Below are 18,076 nucleotides of genomic sequence, written 5' to 3'. Positions count from 1 at the left end.
TTTGAACATGAAAGAATCATTGACAACTTTTATATTATTCTAAATGTACATGTAGCCATCTGATACTAGTTATTTTGAAATGGCAATTCTTAATGGAATTTCGCTGACAAAGGAACAACTCTATAATCCCCAAAATGTAAAGGAATATTTCCATATAGTGAGTACACTAGACAGTGTACGCAATAGAAAATTCACTTAAATGCATTTACGTGAATTTTCTATTGAGTACACTGTCTAGTGTACTCACCAATTTACTGATTCACTTTCAGTTCAATTTGCACCTACTTATTCTAATTATTGATTATCTTAGTCACTTATTGGTATGGCCTTTGGCTGATCACTCCCTATCACCAGTCCCTTTTTCCCAATATTTCCATATACTTTTACCAACAAATGTAAATAGTATTAAATAGATGTAAAATATGAAATCTGCCCAAATATATACTGAATCCATAAGGTGATAGCAATGTATTTTTGGCAACATTGTGGAGCCGGAGGCGTCGGGACCTGAACGCTGCATGCCGGTGCGGTGACTGTAACAAATATTTAAAATAAGGGTTGCACCAGCTGATATATTTTGCTTATTCAAAGTATCCATTCTTCCATACCTAGTGGTACTTTGTTATCATCATCAATTGGCTTGTTCAAGCCAATAATGTTATGTTCAATGTTGTAGTTTGTTTTATTCACCTAGAACATAGGTGGGCAACCTATTTTTCAATGTAGCCACAGGTGTGGTGAATGAGAATTGAAATTCGCCACAGCATGTAAAAATCCCCCCCCCCCCAATATCGGTCTCTGATTGGTCATCCTCCCCTCCACTCAGCACTCGCCTCCTCACTGCTCCCGGCCACCATCTGCCCCGGCGCTTCCATCGGCCGCCACACTCGCGCTTGTTGCCATGACAAATTTTAATCAGGACACGCTGGCAAACTCATTCGCCACACTTTAATGGCCCACTCGCCACTTGTGGCGATTGGCGACAGGGTTGCCCACCTCGGACCTAGAAGGGATCAGTGCGCAACAATAAATATTATTCCAAGCTATGCTAAAGGTACCTAGCCGAATGTTAAATTGCATGTAAAGCTTTTTATACACCGTAACGAAAGAACCTGGGGCCCTGTGTCACACACCACTTTCTTAGCACAAATGTGGTGCATTGAAATCTTCTTTTTAAGTTGCGCCTAAAATTTCTCCTTCTGCGCTTGCAGTGTCAAAAGCATTATTATTTTTTGGGTTTTGGCGCACCCAAGCTAAGGTAATTAAGGGGTTAAATACCAGTACCCGGTTGGCTGGGGGTAGAGGGAGTGGGTGAAGGTGGTATTTGGCCCAGGGTGGGCGTTTAGGCCTACCGGGATGGTTATGGGAGGCGTTAACCCCTTCATTACCTCAGTAGCACGCCGCCAAGTAATGAATGCTGTTTTTATTTGATTTATTAACACTGTATTGAAGCAGGGCGTCTTCGGAGCTGAACCACATTTAATTTCAGCCTTGGGGACCCCCTGCTTCCCGAGTTACAGGCTGGGGTGCCGGTATCTCCCTGCATTGTTTAAATCTCCAGGGTCGTGACTGGGACATTTACAGTTTGCAGAGATACCGCCACCCCATAGCGGGGTCTGTGACACGGGAAGCAGGGGGTCCCCGAGGCTGAAATGAATGCGCTTCTGCCCCGGAGACATCCTGCTTCAATACTGTAAAATAAAAACCATGTGATCACCTGCACGAGCTGTGCAGGGAGATGCAGGGAGATGCAGGGAGATGCAGGGAGATGCAGCTCTCTCTGTGCAGTTCGTACAGACTGTGTGCAGATCGCAGCGGCAGAACTTAGATAAAGACAGAGCTAAAGGCACTGCTATCCCGAGCGGTATTAGCATTTTCCTAGCGAACGGTATCTGACGTGATAACTCTTTCTGAATACTGTGATAACACAAACGTCAACCTGTGACGTACGTCGTGCCAAAACAGTCGATATGGCAGTGATTTTATCGAATGAGGTCCGATGCGTCAGAAACAGTATGTAACACCCCTTCCCTAACCATAAGGGAAACTGCGGGCGTTGTGCGCTACGGTGCTACCTTTTATATGTACCAGACACTTTGATACTATTAGTATCCTTCCTGCAAGAAAGTTTTACATTGTTGCAATATACAGTTTGAGATTATCTAACCATATATTGGTAGCACCGATCCACAGAACATTGTTCTCTTTTCTTCAACTACGGTACTACCTGTTGGCTTACAGGGAGCTAAGCCTCCGCTAGTGGGGAGCCTGGGGTGAATGGGTGCAGCGCCTCCACCCGTGAGGATCCCAGCGTTGGCGGGATAGTTCCAAACGGGAACCGGTATACCTATACTGTATACCCCAGAAATCACACTCACACATGTTATGTAATTATTCTTTACTGTGATCCCATAGTATGGCAAAGAGAATAATATGCAACACAGCAATAACACAGTAACAGTACAATAATATGGGTGCTTGTGTTCCCCCAATACTTGGGGTACCCTGGGCACCTGGAACCCTGTGTCCATCAGAGCCTCCCTTGTCCCAACTGTATGTGTGAGGGCAGCGCTACCCTCGTGCATCGTTGGTGCACATCTACCTTCCTGGTACAGGCCTGTAACAAGGGGATGCTGCCAAGATAGTGGGTGGTCAGGTCCCACGCTGTGGGGTCTCCGACACCAAGCCCCTCGCGCCTCATGTCCAGGCCGCCACGCGGTGCTGCCTCCAGCCGGAGTAACTTACTCACAGTCTGATTCCTGCTCAGTTGAGGTATCTTGTTACAGGGTAATTCCTATGCTGTTGGAGATCCCTCACACACTTATCTACAGTGAGGGGACTGCCTGGGGCCTAGGGGGTAAAGTCTGGCCTAGTCCAGGAAGCCGATTGCTCCCTGGACACTACCTCCTCCTCCCACGGTTCCGTCAGGACTGCCTTGCTGTCTCCAGTTCCGGAGGAGGAAATCCTGGTCTCTAGGACCGACCCTTCCGGCAGCGCCAACCACAACATGGCCGCCGCGCTACACACAGTCCATCATAACAGGCGGTGCCAACCGCAAGATGGCCGTCGCAACTTCCCCCGATCCTCCTGAGCCATGGAACCGGCTCCCTACGGAGGTAAAGGAAGTACCTCGCTACAAGTATAAAGTGCGTCAAAATCATCCGCCAAGTTCAACTTGGCGTAAACCTGAAAAAGACCAGTAATAGGGTTATTGCAGAATTTAGTTAGTATTTATCCACTCCAAAATGTATTTGGCCCGGCACAGAGGTTTTCAGGGCCGCAGCCAGCTTTCTCGGGCCCAGGAATAAAGATCCTCCGGGGTCCCAACCGACGTGTAGGCGGATTTTCGAGAACCCCTCTTAAACTCCCCTGTCACCCTTTCCTCCCCCCCCTTACTCCCCCACCCCCATGTATCCCCCCTCCCCAATATACACACACACACACACAAAAAAAATAAGTCCACCTCCCAAATACAGACACACACAATAGGTCCCCCTCCCAAATACAGACAAACACTAGGTCCCCCTCCCAAATACAGACACACACACACACAATACGCCTCCTCCCCAAAAACAGACAGACACACAATAAGCCCCCTCCTCCCCCCCCAAAAATATCACACACCTTAGGGGGTAAGAGGCCAAGGAGGGAGACCTTGGGCATGTGGGCTTACCTGGGGCCCTTGGATGGGCCTGCTAGAGACACATGACCGATGCACAGAAGGGCCGTGGAGGCCTACGGGAGGGATAGATGGGCGGTGCCAAGGGAAGGAGAGGGCCCTTCAGGAGAAGAGGGAGGGGGCGGCAGCCAGAAAAAGGGAGGGCCCATCTTGCCTGCAGAGAAAGAACCATAGGGTTGCCGTCAGGGAGGCCAGGCCCAGGGCAGCAGTCCTGGCTGACCCTTCCTGTCAGCAGCCCTGGACGTTTTATTATATACGGTAGGTTAACAAAATGTATTCTTTTCACATTATGGCTATTATATATAATAATTTATGTTTACTAATACTCGTTATGAATAACAAAATACACATCATTCTGTTTTACATTAAACTGCATCAATCAGGTATTCCACAGGCCTATGCATCAAAAATCATTTTAAATGACAAATTATGCATCATAGTATGTAGGAAGTCTTTATTCATACGGTAAACATTTGTTTGACTTTTTTTGCACTGAAGTTTTGATGCACAAAGAAATGTAAGATGCAATCTTAGTACATAGGCCCCCCATGTGTTTAGATGGGATCATTGACTGCTGCCTCCTAGAGAAATTGACCATCATAGTTGTGTTGTTATCTTGGGATTTGGCATCACTAGAAAAGGGAGGAAAAGATATGAGTCCCATGTGTTTATTTGCACTCGTAAAATGTGTATTTGGTTTGAACACTTCCCAGCTAAATGTATTCCACTCTTTTTTTCATTAGCAGTATTCATGGATATTTGCTGTTCTACATTTCACAGGCACTGCCTCGATTCGCAGGCGTTTCAGAAATATGGACTTTTCATTTCTAGAAACCATCCCAGAATCTCGTTTCTCACGCCATGCAAAACGGATCATCAGAAGAAACATTATCAGGTATTGCATAGGCTGTGCTTTCAGGAACTACCCTGCCATTTATCTGTAATGCTTTTCCACTGCAAAATAGAAAACTTGGAAGAAGCATTTATTTAAGTCTCAATCCTGCATAACTGGTGCAATAAAAAAACATTACATGTATTTAAATTGAAGAAAAAAAAGTGATTTAAAGAAGATCTTTTGAATCTGGTGCCATTTTCTTGCACACGTTTTGCAGCGGATACCCTTCAAGAAACAACAATTGTCTTCTAACTTGAAGTGCAATTGACTTATTGACTTATTGTTTTATCCCAGAGAGTGAAACATATTGAATATATTTGAACAAGAACTATGTTTTTCCTAAATGAAAATGTTTTTTGTTTTTTCCCCCCTGCTAATGGTATTTATATTAAAAACATGAGGCTAAATCAGTTTTGCTCAACCAATTTTAATAAAAGCAAGTGCTGTTTCTCACTACAGTTTAAAGTCTCTTGGCACAGAACATTTCAATTAGTACTGTTTGGCTTGGCTTGCTGAAACCACTTGTCTATAACCACATGTTTGTAAATGACATTACAAACAATAAGGCTTTTCTATATTTAATATACTTGTCACTTTATTAGTTGCTGCTTTCCTTCGGTTGTGGAATACTTACCAGTTCTTGGAACAAACAACAGTCATATGTTTAAAACTAGATGGGGGAAATGGGATAGGCTGTCAGTGAGTGAACCTATCGCTGAGGGGTCAACACAATCAATGAACATACTGCTGTAATGAATGCAACACCTGGTGATTTCAATTAATCACCAGTCATAGGATGTGACACAGAGGAGAGATAGATATAAATGCTGAACCCCTCCAGCACCAGGGGGAAACCTGCAACATATTCCTCTGCAATGAGCAGTTTAATATTATGGATTGAAACAAACACATTTAGTTATGTAGTTTGGAAGTGAGCATTCGTTTCCTATGAAGCCATCACTGAAATATCATCTATAGAAATTACAACGCACCCCTCAGTAGATAAACTGAGCGCCTACTTCCAAAAATAGTAAACAGGCAAAACTATGTCTCAGAATCAGCCTGTGATAAGTAAAATAAATGGATGTCACATGTTACTGTACCATTTTATTCATTACACAGACAATCAAATGTATAATATTCTAAAGCCCTGGTTCCCGACTCCAGCCCTCCAGAACACCCCCAACAGGCCAGGTTTTCAGGATATCCCTGCTTCCGCACAGGTGGCTCCGGTAAAGACTGAGCCACCTGTGCTGAAGCAGGGATATCCTGAAAACCTGACCTGTTGGGGGTTCTGGACGGCTGGAGTTTGTAACCACTGTTCTCAGCAGTACACTGGATGTTCTAAGCAAGACATTAAAGATAGTCACGCGATGCCTTTTCTTTCTACACATTGGATGCACAACTACATATTCAATTATGTCCTCAACCTCTTAACTACTGGACAGGTACACATAGAATATGTTACAGCTTACTGCAGGAACCAAAAGGTCAACTCGCGATACCAAGGGATAGAGAGCAGAATAATTGCACATGGAGTGGTCATTTTAGAAGGCAGCATTTTGCCCACTAACAGTTTGCCAGCTCAAGCAACTCAATCTCAAATCCAGTCTCCTCAATTCTATACAGAAGGCAAATTTGCTACTGTATACTCGACACATACATGTGGGCCTATGTAATACGATCAGATTTTTTTTATTGTGTGTAAAAATGTTAGTGCTATAAAGCAGTACAGTCTTCATAAAATGTTATATTTATGAAGACTACATACATAACATGCATAATTAATTGGTTGAAATTCATTTTGACGCATTGAATCATGTTGAACACCTAATTGCTACAATTTCAATTAAAACAGAGTTGTGTATTATTTTTTTTAACTTAGAACTAGTGTTTGCAACTATAAATTAGCAGTGTAATAATATTCATAATAGCCACACTGTGTAATAATACCTCAATAAACCTACACCTCTATTTCCAGAAGTCCACTCGAGTGTCGCCACATTTTTGGGTTTCTCCTTCTAGAATTTATTTCACTACAAGTCATTAGAAACCTTCACACGTGTCCAGGGTTTAATGTCTGTCTAATGTTTCCTGTCATTGATATAGCAAATACAAATACACTTTTGTATTGTAGATCTACTGTATATTTTTTGTGATATTGCACATCAAATATTACCACAAAAATTGTTGTGCCCAGTCTGTTCCTTGCCATTCTGGAACCTGTAACTGTATCTGTTTATGAGACTATGCTCATCGTCTTATGCACACAATCATGGATATGCTAGGTTTGTTGTGTATAAATTATTATGTTTGTTACCTGGCCGTAAAAGATATTTGTCTAATGCAGTAAAATCTTATCTAAAAAAAAAAAAAAAAAACACCATGAGGTATATGTACTAAGTGTTGTACTATGACTTCCGTAGCGCACAATTTGTGCGTGTCCATTTAAATTGTGCTTGTGTACGAAGCTCAAATGTCTCCATCTGGGCCAAATAAGATCTTTTTCATTTGTTTTCGTGCACAGAAATGGACTTGGTGTACAGATGTAAATGATAAGTGCTAACGAACAGTTCTGTGTGCCACAAAATCAATAAAAAGTGTATACAAATCCGCCAGCTTTAACTTGGGGTAAACCCTAAAAAGAAAGACATTTCGTGTTAGCGCAGAATTAAGTTGCATTATAGCAAACCACAAATGTATTTGCTGCAGCACGGATATTTCATTTTACATAATGGCCATTATAAATATTATTACACTAATAATGGATATTTACTAATAATGGTTCTAAACAAAAAAAATACACAATTCTGTTTTAATTTGATTTGTAGCAATCTGGTGTTTAATGCGAGAGATGTGTCAAAAGGCAAATGTGTGAGGCAATCCAATCGGGCGATTTATTTATTTATTTTTAACATAGGAATGAAGCTGGGGGTCTCCGGAGCTGAACCCCCATTAATTTCAGCTGTAGGGAACCCCTGCTTCCGGATATACTTACCTCTGTACCACTCTGGCTCGCTAGCTGGGGTTCACATAATGGCCGCTTTTCTAAGCTCCCGCAGGCCAATAGGAAGCTGCGACGTCACCCGGCTTCCTATTGGCTCATGTGACGCGGGCTCTTTAAAAAGCAGAGATACCAGCACCCTCTTCGAAGGTCTGTATCTCTAAAAGCAGGTGGGTCCCTGCAGCTGAAATTAATGGGGTTCAATGCTAAACCCTGCTTCAATGCTAGGTTAAAGAATTTGCCAACACAAAAACTGCCCACTTGAATTGCTCCTTGAATATTGTATGACCTCTACCTGCACCTTTGATACAATTATACAAGATTGACACTGTATGCAATGTCTATTTCAGAGACAAAACGTTGATGCAAAAGTCACTGATAACTGGACCTCAGAATCAACTAAATATACTTGAAGAAAATCCCCAACGTTCTGCACAGATTCATATTAATACAGTAGTATAGTGAAGCAAGCAGATTAATGCAACATGGGTATCAAGGATTTAATAGAACCAAAGGAGAAAAAAAATAAAATGTATGTAAAACTTCTGATATACTTGTTTAGGAGTCAAAATAAGGTCAATTTTGCACAATGTGAAAAATAACACAAGGAAACACTGAGAATTTGAAATACAAATAAAATCAAACACTAAGAAGTTTCCTGAGGATATCCATCATTGTCAAAACCTTTTTACTATATGAATATCGTATGATCAGAGAAAAGATTGCTGCCTGCTGGAGATATTGTTTCCTTAATATAAATATTAACCTATCAGTTCCTTCAGAGAAAATATCTTTATAAACAATTTCCACACTGTTACAATAAACATGAATCAATTCTTGACAATTAACGTTGGTTGAAATTTTATATTTCATTGTTTAACTAAACACAGGCCAAGATTTGTAAGTAAATCGCCCTGCTAATAAGCTCATTTAGCCGTACATTATATACAAATGAAACCACACTATTAGATATGTGGTTCATTAATAGTAAATAAGGCAGACAAAGCTGGGAATTTAAAGGTTAAAGGCAAGTGAGACATACAGAATACAGGAAAATATGATTCATGACCCATATAATGGCCCACACAGTTTATTTTAGACCTACCTGCCCACCTGATCCAGGTCGGCAGTATTATAATGATCCAGTCACGTCTTTCTATCGATCCCACAGTATTATAATCACAGTTGCTAAGAAGCCAGAAAATAGTAATACAAGTCACTTATGAACCTGGAGATAGTTGGCAGGTATGTTACATGTCCAGCCCTTCCTAGCATCAATGACCTTAATATGTTTAAAGGACAAGGGAAAGCCTTCAAAAACGGTATGTATTTTCTTTCCCAGTGTTATTCTGAAACATTGGAATGTTAGTTGAGAGTGTTCCAGTTCCTCCCCTATGTGTAAAGTCGCTGTATATTGGGCAGGACATGCCCTCCTTCCCACAAAACAGTCACACGCCTCGTATCCTTACTCTCCTTCAGTTTGGTTGTCTGACAGGGTGAGGCTCTTCAATTATTCTGAATGTCACCATCACAGAGATAACTAGGCGTGACATTTGACATTTTCTCTTTAAGGATAATTATATTTGTTCACAGCAGCCATTGACATTGGTAAGTTGTTTACAAAGCACTATGGTGAGGTAAGTGGGGCTGACCCTTCATGCCAATGGATTGACATGTCGATACCATACTTTATTGTCACCCTAATTCTAAGTCGTGATCAGAAAGGAGGGAGAGGGAGTACAGTAGGTGGTATGATAACTACTTGTTGGTCCAATAAAAGGTATGTTACAAGCTTTGGAACGTCTCGGGACCTTAATCAGTTAACCCGATACAGGACCTGGACAGGTTGGAAAGCTTGTAACATATCAACTACCATTTGGCCCAATGAAAGGTATCATACCACCTACTCCCTCTCCCTCCTTAGTTACTACAAGGAAGGACCAGCCCACCCTTCTTTGCCCAAGTCATTGTGTGGTTCTGACGCAGTTATTGCTCTCAAACTCCAATGCCAGTGCATTATAGTACACAATAATCCTGCCTTTTTATTGGAGATAGACTTAGACAGCCATACCGTCTGTAGTCCAATTTTTAGGACCTTTTTAGGGTCCATAACATCTTGTTCCAAACAAGAGCTTTAGCTTAGCCTCTGGCTGCTCGATATAGCACTTTACAAATGTCAAATGAAACCAGGTTCTATGCTTCCTTTAAAGCCATTTCTCAGTGTTGGAGCCACATCAACTTCTGATCAAGTGAGTGGAAGGCGATAGGTCCCTCTGTATTCATCTCCCTTCTCACTATATTGGGCAGGCCTTAAGTGAGGGAACAAAGCTTTGTAAGTGAGCCAACAGATATGGAGCAGGAGAAAATGCAAGCCTATGTGCGCAAATCCTCTACCATATTCTCATTATTATGAAAGCGAGGAGCCTGCAGCTCACCACTTAACATATCGAAATTAAATGACACCTTGATCTTCAGAGCTTGGATCAGTTTAGGAGCCTGTCTATTTGCTCAAATTACTGAAATGAGAATTAATTTGGGGTTAAATCAGCTCCTCAGGCAAGTACAGTAGCTCCTCAGAATATGTTTACTGCCCATTAAATGTCAGTTGATCGCTTGGTATAATTTTTCATAGGCAATTATCTGTAGACTATTTGTATTAAAGAAATGTTTAATATTTAGACTTTGGTATTGGTGGGTGGACTTTTCTATAATAAGCTATTTGAATCATTCGAGATTATTAATGACCTTTTACATTGTAAATGTAATCAGTGGCTGTTCTATAGTTTTTTGTGTTTAAATTGCATTCTCTCAATGTGATTGCAGAACCACAAAGTAATTACCAATGTCATACCTTTCCAATGTCTGCTCACAGGATTTGTTTACCTTGATCATTTCTACTAAATGACGGGCAATTACTCATTCCCTAAGATAGACAAAGGACCCAATTCAGTGTTCAGACTACAGCTATTTGCTTAACACAGAAATCATAATAAGGCGAATAATGAAGATAAAGGCAGAGTATTGCTGTCCTAAGACCGAGGCTTATTCAATAAAGTTTGATAGTTACATTTTTGCACTACCGCACAGAAAATCCCATTGATCCCAATATGAGTACTGATTTGGCACCACCACACAAACTATTGCACGTTATTGAGAACATACCAGCAAGTGTGGTTTTATGTTTTTGCAAGGGGCAGGCCATGGAAGCTGATCTGTTACACAATGTGGTGTTTTTTTTAAATTATGTTTTTATATGAACTGTATGCAATAAGACAGGTGAACCTAAAAGTATGATTTTTACCTCAACTACAAGTGTCCCCTTCTCTCTAGAAGTTGCATCCAATTAATTATTCTCAACAATTCTTTCATTTACAGTAGTAATTCTTTATTGAAGATTCCATTAAGTTGTACCAACCAACTCAAGCATGGTCTTTCTACTTATCAAATCGATCCCACTAAATATATAAATCTCAGAGATCTATAAAGTCAGCTACATGCTCAGCCTTCTCCCTGTTGCTCTGTATTCAATCATAACACCCAAAAGGAGAACCCATTTAACTTGGCCAACTCTATTCGCACATGATAAGAGCATGTTTGAAGACAGTTTAGGCTTCCACAATATGAACAATTAGATGGTAGATCAGATAAGCACATGCTCCCAAAATGTTACATATTCTCACTATGCAGCATATTGCATTAGTTGAGATAAACTTTCACACAGTGGAGAAATTATCGTAAAGCCTTTTGCAACTCATGTCAAAGATCAAATATAGCAGTTTATCCTGACCATCAAACAACTTGTGATATACATTTTGTTCTGTTTTAAAACAATATATCACTTTGCAATTATAGAAACACCATTAACATGACAGCTACCACTAATATTTAGCAGTGTAGACTTCCCTTGTATGTTGACAAGTGAAAAAAAATACAAATATGTATTCTGGATGTATGGAAACCTACAATAAATCTGTAAAGACATACTGTACTTGTTTCTGAATACGTCACACAATGACAAACCACATACATGTTTACAAAGTATAGAAGTTGGACAAATAATTGGTGCATTTATCTATCCAGCGCTGGAAAGGACTATACAAGGCAGTCCTCGGTTATCCAACGGAATCCGTTCTGGAGGTAGCGTTGGATAGTGAAACCGTTGTAAAGTGAGTCCCATGTTAATCAGCGGCAGTAAGCGTTGGATAACGCATTCAGGCGTCGAAAAGCAGCCCACAAGGTTGCGTTGGATATGCCATTCGTTGTAAAGTGAAACGTTGGATAGCGAGGACACCCTGTAGAATCGTTTCTTCATCAATCCATATCGCATTCACTGTAACTATAGGTTTACCAGCAAATAAGTATGTTTCACATAAATGGGAATTAAATGCAGCTTTCAGAAATGTTGTACCAGCCTTTCATGGAGTTGTACATGATCTGTCCATCTTTTGTCATAATTTCTCCTAAACAAATATCGGGTGTGGGAAAATGTGAAGGATTTCATTTGTAATTACAATCCCGCCATCTAGTGGGCAGTTTCTAGAATGTCAAACACAAAAAAAGGGTGGAAATAGATTTCAAGTGGACTTGAAAACATTTAGGGCCAGATGCTAAAAAGGTCAGTTAAGGTTAAGCCACTTAACATGACACACCTAAGTTATCACTATACTAGTAACAATGTATCCTAAAAAGGATAGAACCCCAACATACGCACTTACCTTCCTGCGGTCTCTGTAAATTCTTCTAACATACCGATTAGATTGTAAGCTCTTCAGGGCAGGGACTCCTTTCCCGAGTGTTTACTTTTATGTTTGAAGAGCTTATTCCGATTATGTATTGCGTCATGTTCTTTTGTCGGGTCTACTATGGCTGTGAAGTGCTATGTGCATGGATGGCGCAATACAAAGAAAGATATACATACAACAGCATATCAGGCAAGGTTCTCTCACACAAAAAGTATAGCGTTAACTATAACAGGCGTTAATTATATGCAAATGAGGTGTTATTATATCTCCTTTCCACTAAAGTCCATTAAAGTTAACACAGCGGCTTACACAAGTTGCATTATTTAAGTTACGGAGCACCGAAAAAATTAAAGCTTCTAAAGAAAAAGCAGAATCCCTCACAGACAGCACCCGGGGAAGAATAATAAGCACATACAATATCCACGAGGCACTAAAAAGTAGCTAGACTGACCACAAACAACTCATTGATGCGGGGAAGAAAAACGCCTTCGTATAAAAATAAACAAGAACCTCGATAGAGATTTTTTAACGAAAACGCAATATGATAGTGAACTTAAAAGCAGCCTAAAAAGATAGTTATAATATATAATAGAACATATTATTACAATAAATATATATATATATATATATATATAAAATAATTTAAGCTATATCCCGACAGACACTGAAATATGGCTGTCTTGGTGGGTTTAACACCACACTAAGGCATAATCTAAGTAACACCGCATTATTTCCCTCTCCTCTGTCTCACCTTTAGCAGAATATCTTATTTCGGGATCTGGATAGGTGTAATGCCGAGACTGACCTACTGTATTTTCTCACATTATTGGAAGAGAAAACAATGTTATGTTACATTAATGTGACATGAAACCTATGCCAATATGTATTCTTGACATCGATTTTTGCATATAATTAGCTTTGTGTATACAATGTTAACCCTACATCATTAACTCTGATTTAACAGAGAATGGAGTATCTGTCCCATAGAATCAACAGTGTATATTGTGTTAATTCCTAAAATCAAAATAAAATTACAAATCCCAAAACAAGTACAAATCACCACCCCAAGAAATAAAATGCTAAATTCCGGGAAAACAAAGGAAATGATCATAAGCCGTTTTCTTATCTTACAAACAATATCAGTAGGGATGTGCAGGATGGAGGCAACTTTTTTCACATGGACCATCTCGAATTATAAATACTGCAGGCTGACTTTGAAATAAAATATGTACCAACCGATTCCTTTTTCAGAAAATGAAGTCCACATTTATTGAACTTGTTTAAAAATATAAGTAGCGTCAGGGAGACTGGTGGTAAAAGAAAGGTATATTTCCGATTCTCCGGTGTGTGGCTGTAGTCGAGAGCTTCTCATCCTGTCTTGTATACCATGCTAAGGCTGCGGCCCTGCTGCCTGCGAGGCAGGCGGCGTGTGCAGCCGAATTCCCCGGTCTGCAGAGAGCTGCAGGGAGAAAGACGGGGGGGCGTGGCCGTGACGTCACCCGGCAGGTTCGCCCTCATTGGCTGAACCTCCGGGGGGCGTGGCCTAGCGCTCCATCACGACTCCTGATCTCAATTTTCTTGAGAGCCACAGCGGGCGCTGCAGCAGCCAGCGGGGCCCTGGCCTAACCCTGGGAAGAAAGAAGAAGGCACTCCAGCGGTCATGCCAAGAAAGGTCCACACTTAGACCACAACGTTGATACTTTTACACTACTGAATTTTTTTTTGCCAAGACCGCTGGAGTGCCGTCTTCTTTCTTCCAAGGATCTGCTATCCTCCAACTCGCTGGGGCTTTGTGAGCATTGATGGCAATCCGTAATCGTGAGTGCACCAACCGCCCTCTTTTGTATAACATGCCAAGCAGGTAAAGTTGTCGCTTGTATAAAAGTTTCTAGTCTTCTTTTATTCACCATCTAGATTGTACATCAGAGCATTGGTCGATCATCCACCAGGTTCACCGCTGTCACTGAAAACGGCTGGGTGAAAGAGATCATATAAAAAGGCAATAAACAAATATTGAACTGAGTTAATAGCATATGTAACGGGTATTCCCTGTGAATACAGACGCTACTGGTGCTCATTTACCTGTGTGGCCCTCAGGAGCCTAAGCCTCTGCATGGAGAGCCTGGGGTACATATATATATATATATATATATATATATATATATATATATATATCACAATATCTCGTGGTGCAACGCCTCCACCTGGGAGGGATCCCGACGGAGCGGGAGGAGTCCCTCTCAGGACCTAACACAATAACACTCACTGGTATAAACAGAATGGTCTTTACTGAACACAAGCACATAAGTATACTTATACTCTATATGAATCACAACAATACTTGCTCTCGTTGAAAGTATTATCCTTTCCAACCACCGTGTACCCCTACACCGTGTCCAACTGTACTATACAGGGCCCTTGGCCACTCTACCACGTAAGTGTCCCCAAGTGATACCCCCGCCCTTTAGGCGTGCTTCTTGCGTTGCTGTACAGTGTTGGTGTACTTGTAGAATGATACCTGCCCGGGGCTCCGACCCCGGGTTCCGCAGACTACGACAGGGATTCCGTCCGGTCCGACGTCATCATCCGCCACCGCGAGGGGTAAATTCCGGCGTGGATAATATCACCGTAAGTCTGTGTCTTTGGTGGCGTTCTGAGCCCAGAACCCACCTCGCAGGGCTGCACTGCTTAGCATTGTGTCCCTGACTACCAAACAGATAATGGAGCAGAGTCCCTACCTAGGGCATGTCCCCATAGCACAACAAGCTGTTAATGTGGCTCAGGGCCTAACTGGGGCCTGGGGGGCTGCTGGCCTAATGCAGTGGGTCACAGACTCCTGCACTCACCTCCTACCCCTAGCTCTTCCTGGTCCTGACTAACGTGGGCTCCGCGCGCGAAATGTATCAATCCCTGAGAGCAGGGAGATACTCCAGCCCTATTGGCTCCCTGGCGTCATGTGGTGCGCTCCTGGGCTCATGGGACATGTAGTCCCTTCCAAGAGTCTTCCCAGGTAGGCTAGTGCGGCGCGCGCGATCACTGCGCATGCGCAATGCCTCTGATTGCCGCCACATCTCCTGCAGTGCGCAAAGCACAACATGGCGGCGCCCTGCACTGTCGGGCCGCTGCGGAGCTTCCGGAGCGCTCCCTGTTTGGCCCCCACCCCCCAGAAGTGCCGGTGAGTCTGCCGCTTGGCTCCGGCGGCACTCGCCTTTGCCCCGGAGAGCGGAGGTAACGGGGCTACACATATTTAACATATTCTGATACCGTATTTTCTTTTTTCATAGTGCACATAGTGAATGGAACAGTGAGCATATTTAATCTCTGCTACCTAATTTTACATGCCACACGGAGATGACCTTGTTCAAAGTTACAATGCTCTGGCACTGGACCTCAAATTGAGGCCTCCCACACCACATATTATGAAGAATGTTTAAAGCTACACATGACCTCTTGCTACATTACATTACATATACAGAAGTCAGCCTCAAAAAAGCCTGGGTTCGACTGGCTTATTTTTACACTGTTATTAAGGAGAGACAAATGAAACTGGGAAACCCTGTTAATTTGCACAATTCATTATAGCGTTGTAGAGTTTGCTTGTTTTATTGATCTATTGGTCTGTTTAGACTGAGGTTTGGTTGGCAAGCATTTTCAGCGATATTGTGGGTTACTTAGTAAGCTACTACATAGCTTTGCGATAGACTACATCAGGGTGGTCAAGTCCAGTCTTCAAGGGCCACCAACAGGTCAGGTTTTCAGGATATCCCTGCTTCAGCACAGGTGGCTCAATCAGTGGCTCTTTCAACATTGACTGAGCCCCCTCTGCTGAAGCAGGCATATCCTGAAAACCTGACCTGTTGGTGGCCCTTGAGGACTGGAGTTGGCCACTCCTGCTCTACATATTTGAAAGTAACATACAAAACATAGAAAATCCTTACATTAAATACTGTGCTGATGCAAGAACATTGATGATCACGTTATTTCATCCGTCACACCTGCAATGCCTTTATCATTTTCTAAAACCTTTTCCTGTCAATCCCTTTAATTGGAATTTACATATATTTCATTCTGTAACAGAAAAACAACTATTACATGAAATATGTTATTAACATGATAGGGATTTTCTTTCTAAGTAACTCACTATTTGTAGCTAATCCTACAAAATCCTTGGGTTGTAAATTATGGAACCAGGATGTCAAAGAAAAACAAATAATAAAACAAATGAGGCTAAATGTGTTTAACTGCATCTGCACACCTGATGCTCGACTCTTGACCTGACCCCACTTGTGACCCATAAGTGTGATTTTGACTTGAGCTGTGAATTCTGCCAGCTCCTAGAAAATGTTCAGCATCTCGGTTTTCCCAGACTTGAAATATACTACAACCAACTTGTTCATTAGAGTACTGTAATTCACAGCATTCTATATATGCAGTTTAATGTCAAATGTATTTAAATGACATAGAAAGCACATTGAAACATATAAAAAAAAGAGCCATTTTATATTAAATGCTGCTTTATGACCATAATGAGCATCTGCTTAAAATCAGTTCTACAAACTTTGTCTAAATCATCATCTGAAAGAGAAAATCTCAGAGCCCATCTGCCATTTTGCTTCTGTAGATGCTAAATCCCATGAGAGGTCTCTGTATTAAGCATGGACATTACTGCCAAGTATTGCATGTGCACCAAGCACTTAAGCCAAGATTCACCCGACTATCAGGGCTCATATTGTGACGTTGCCTAGAACAGGAACGGACATTAGGTTCTCAGCGTTAACATGGTATCCTCAACGCTAATTATGTGAAGACAACATCAGAAGTATATTTCCGTTACGTAGGCTTACAAGTTACGTTATTGTAATAGGACGTTGAATTTGTTTTCCGATAACACGATGTCATGCCAGTCTTAGCGTAACCCTTATCCAGACTTTTGCTGAAGAGAGAATTAATGCTATGTGATTTAAATCATAGCAGAAAAAACGTCAGAGTGCAAATAATTCCCCGATACATATAGAACATAAAGACTTCTGTTCTATTTATATGTACCTGGGATTCTTTTCTGCCACTCTTTGAGGGATTTGGGAAAGTCTCTATCCAAGGAGCGGTGCCTTTTCCAAAGGGTAGTATTGTGTATTATTGAAAAAAATGTCACTCCACTGCTTTCACAGTTTGATACACACACACACACACACACACGATTTTTGAGCTGTTTTTCTTTTTTACATTATTTAAATCGTGCCTAACTGAGGCCTTACACACATCCAGAAACTACACAAGACCTATTTCAGTGTCTGGGAGTAATGCCAAGTTTAAATATAAATGAAATACTGTAAAGTTAAGTCCCAAAGTCCTTAAAGCTGTAGTTCAGTCTCCCGTTTTTTTGTTTTTTTTTAACTTCAATAGTTTCATCTGGGCAATCTGTACTTACCTAAAAAACTGCATAGCTGCGGTCAATTCGTTCTCCGTCTATTGATCGGCAAAGTTTGGCGACATCTTTAAATATGGGGAATGTAAATCGTTGCTATAGGAACAAGCATGCTTGTTAAAATAGAATACAAGAAAAATGGTCTTTAAGTTGTTTTTTTTTTTTAAAACAGAAAATGCTAAAAGTATTTTTTCTTACTACAGAACTGATTTATTTAAAAAAAACACATGCAGGATATTGCTTGAACTGCAGCTTTAATAGACTTTAATGAATATGCAATATTACAATGCCTCATTTGCATGCCACCATCACCAACGTCCGCCATAGTTAC

General features: G+C 41.3%; 1 protein-coding gene and 1 long non-coding RNA gene across 3 annotated transcripts in view; one reads left to right on the top strand and one right to left on the bottom strand.

The window, feature by feature from the left end:
• The window catches only part of LOC142465411 (uncharacterized), a 129,469-nt gene extending 120,935 nt beyond the window's left edge, over nt 1-8,534 (top strand). The window contains exons 6-7 of one of the 2 annotated variants that reach the window (XM_075569372.1): nt 4,460-4,574; nt 7,929-8,534. In XM_075569372.1, coding sequence (XP_075425487.1) covers nt 4,460-4,574; nt 7,929-8,040 — 227 coding nt within the window. In that variant the 3' untranslated portion in view covers nt 8,041-8,534. The remainder of the gene's footprint in view (nt 1-4,459; nt 4,575-7,928) is intronic. The other variant, XM_075569371.1, reaches the window with a different exon arrangement.
• On the bottom strand, nt 2,416-16,384 carry LOC142465412 (uncharacterized). The gene is made up of 3 exons (XR_012787877.1): nt 16,259-16,384; nt 3,674-3,833; nt 2,416-3,186 (listed from the first exon to the last, which is right to left on the bottom strand). It is a non-coding gene; the product is annotated as an uncharacterized LOC142465412 (long non-coding RNA).
• Between the last annotated feature and the right edge of the window lie 1,692 nt (nt 16,385-18,076).

Source organism: Ascaphus truei, chromosome 14 (assembly GCF_040206685.1).
Source record: "Ascaphus truei isolate aAscTru1 chromosome 14, aAscTru1.hap1, whole genome shotgun sequence".
NCBI classification, from domain to species: Eukaryota; Metazoa; Chordata; class Amphibia; order Anura; family Ascaphidae; genus Ascaphus; species Ascaphus truei.
Note: the sequence above shows the minus strand (reverse complement) of the source record. Positions and strands in the feature narration are given on the sequence as shown.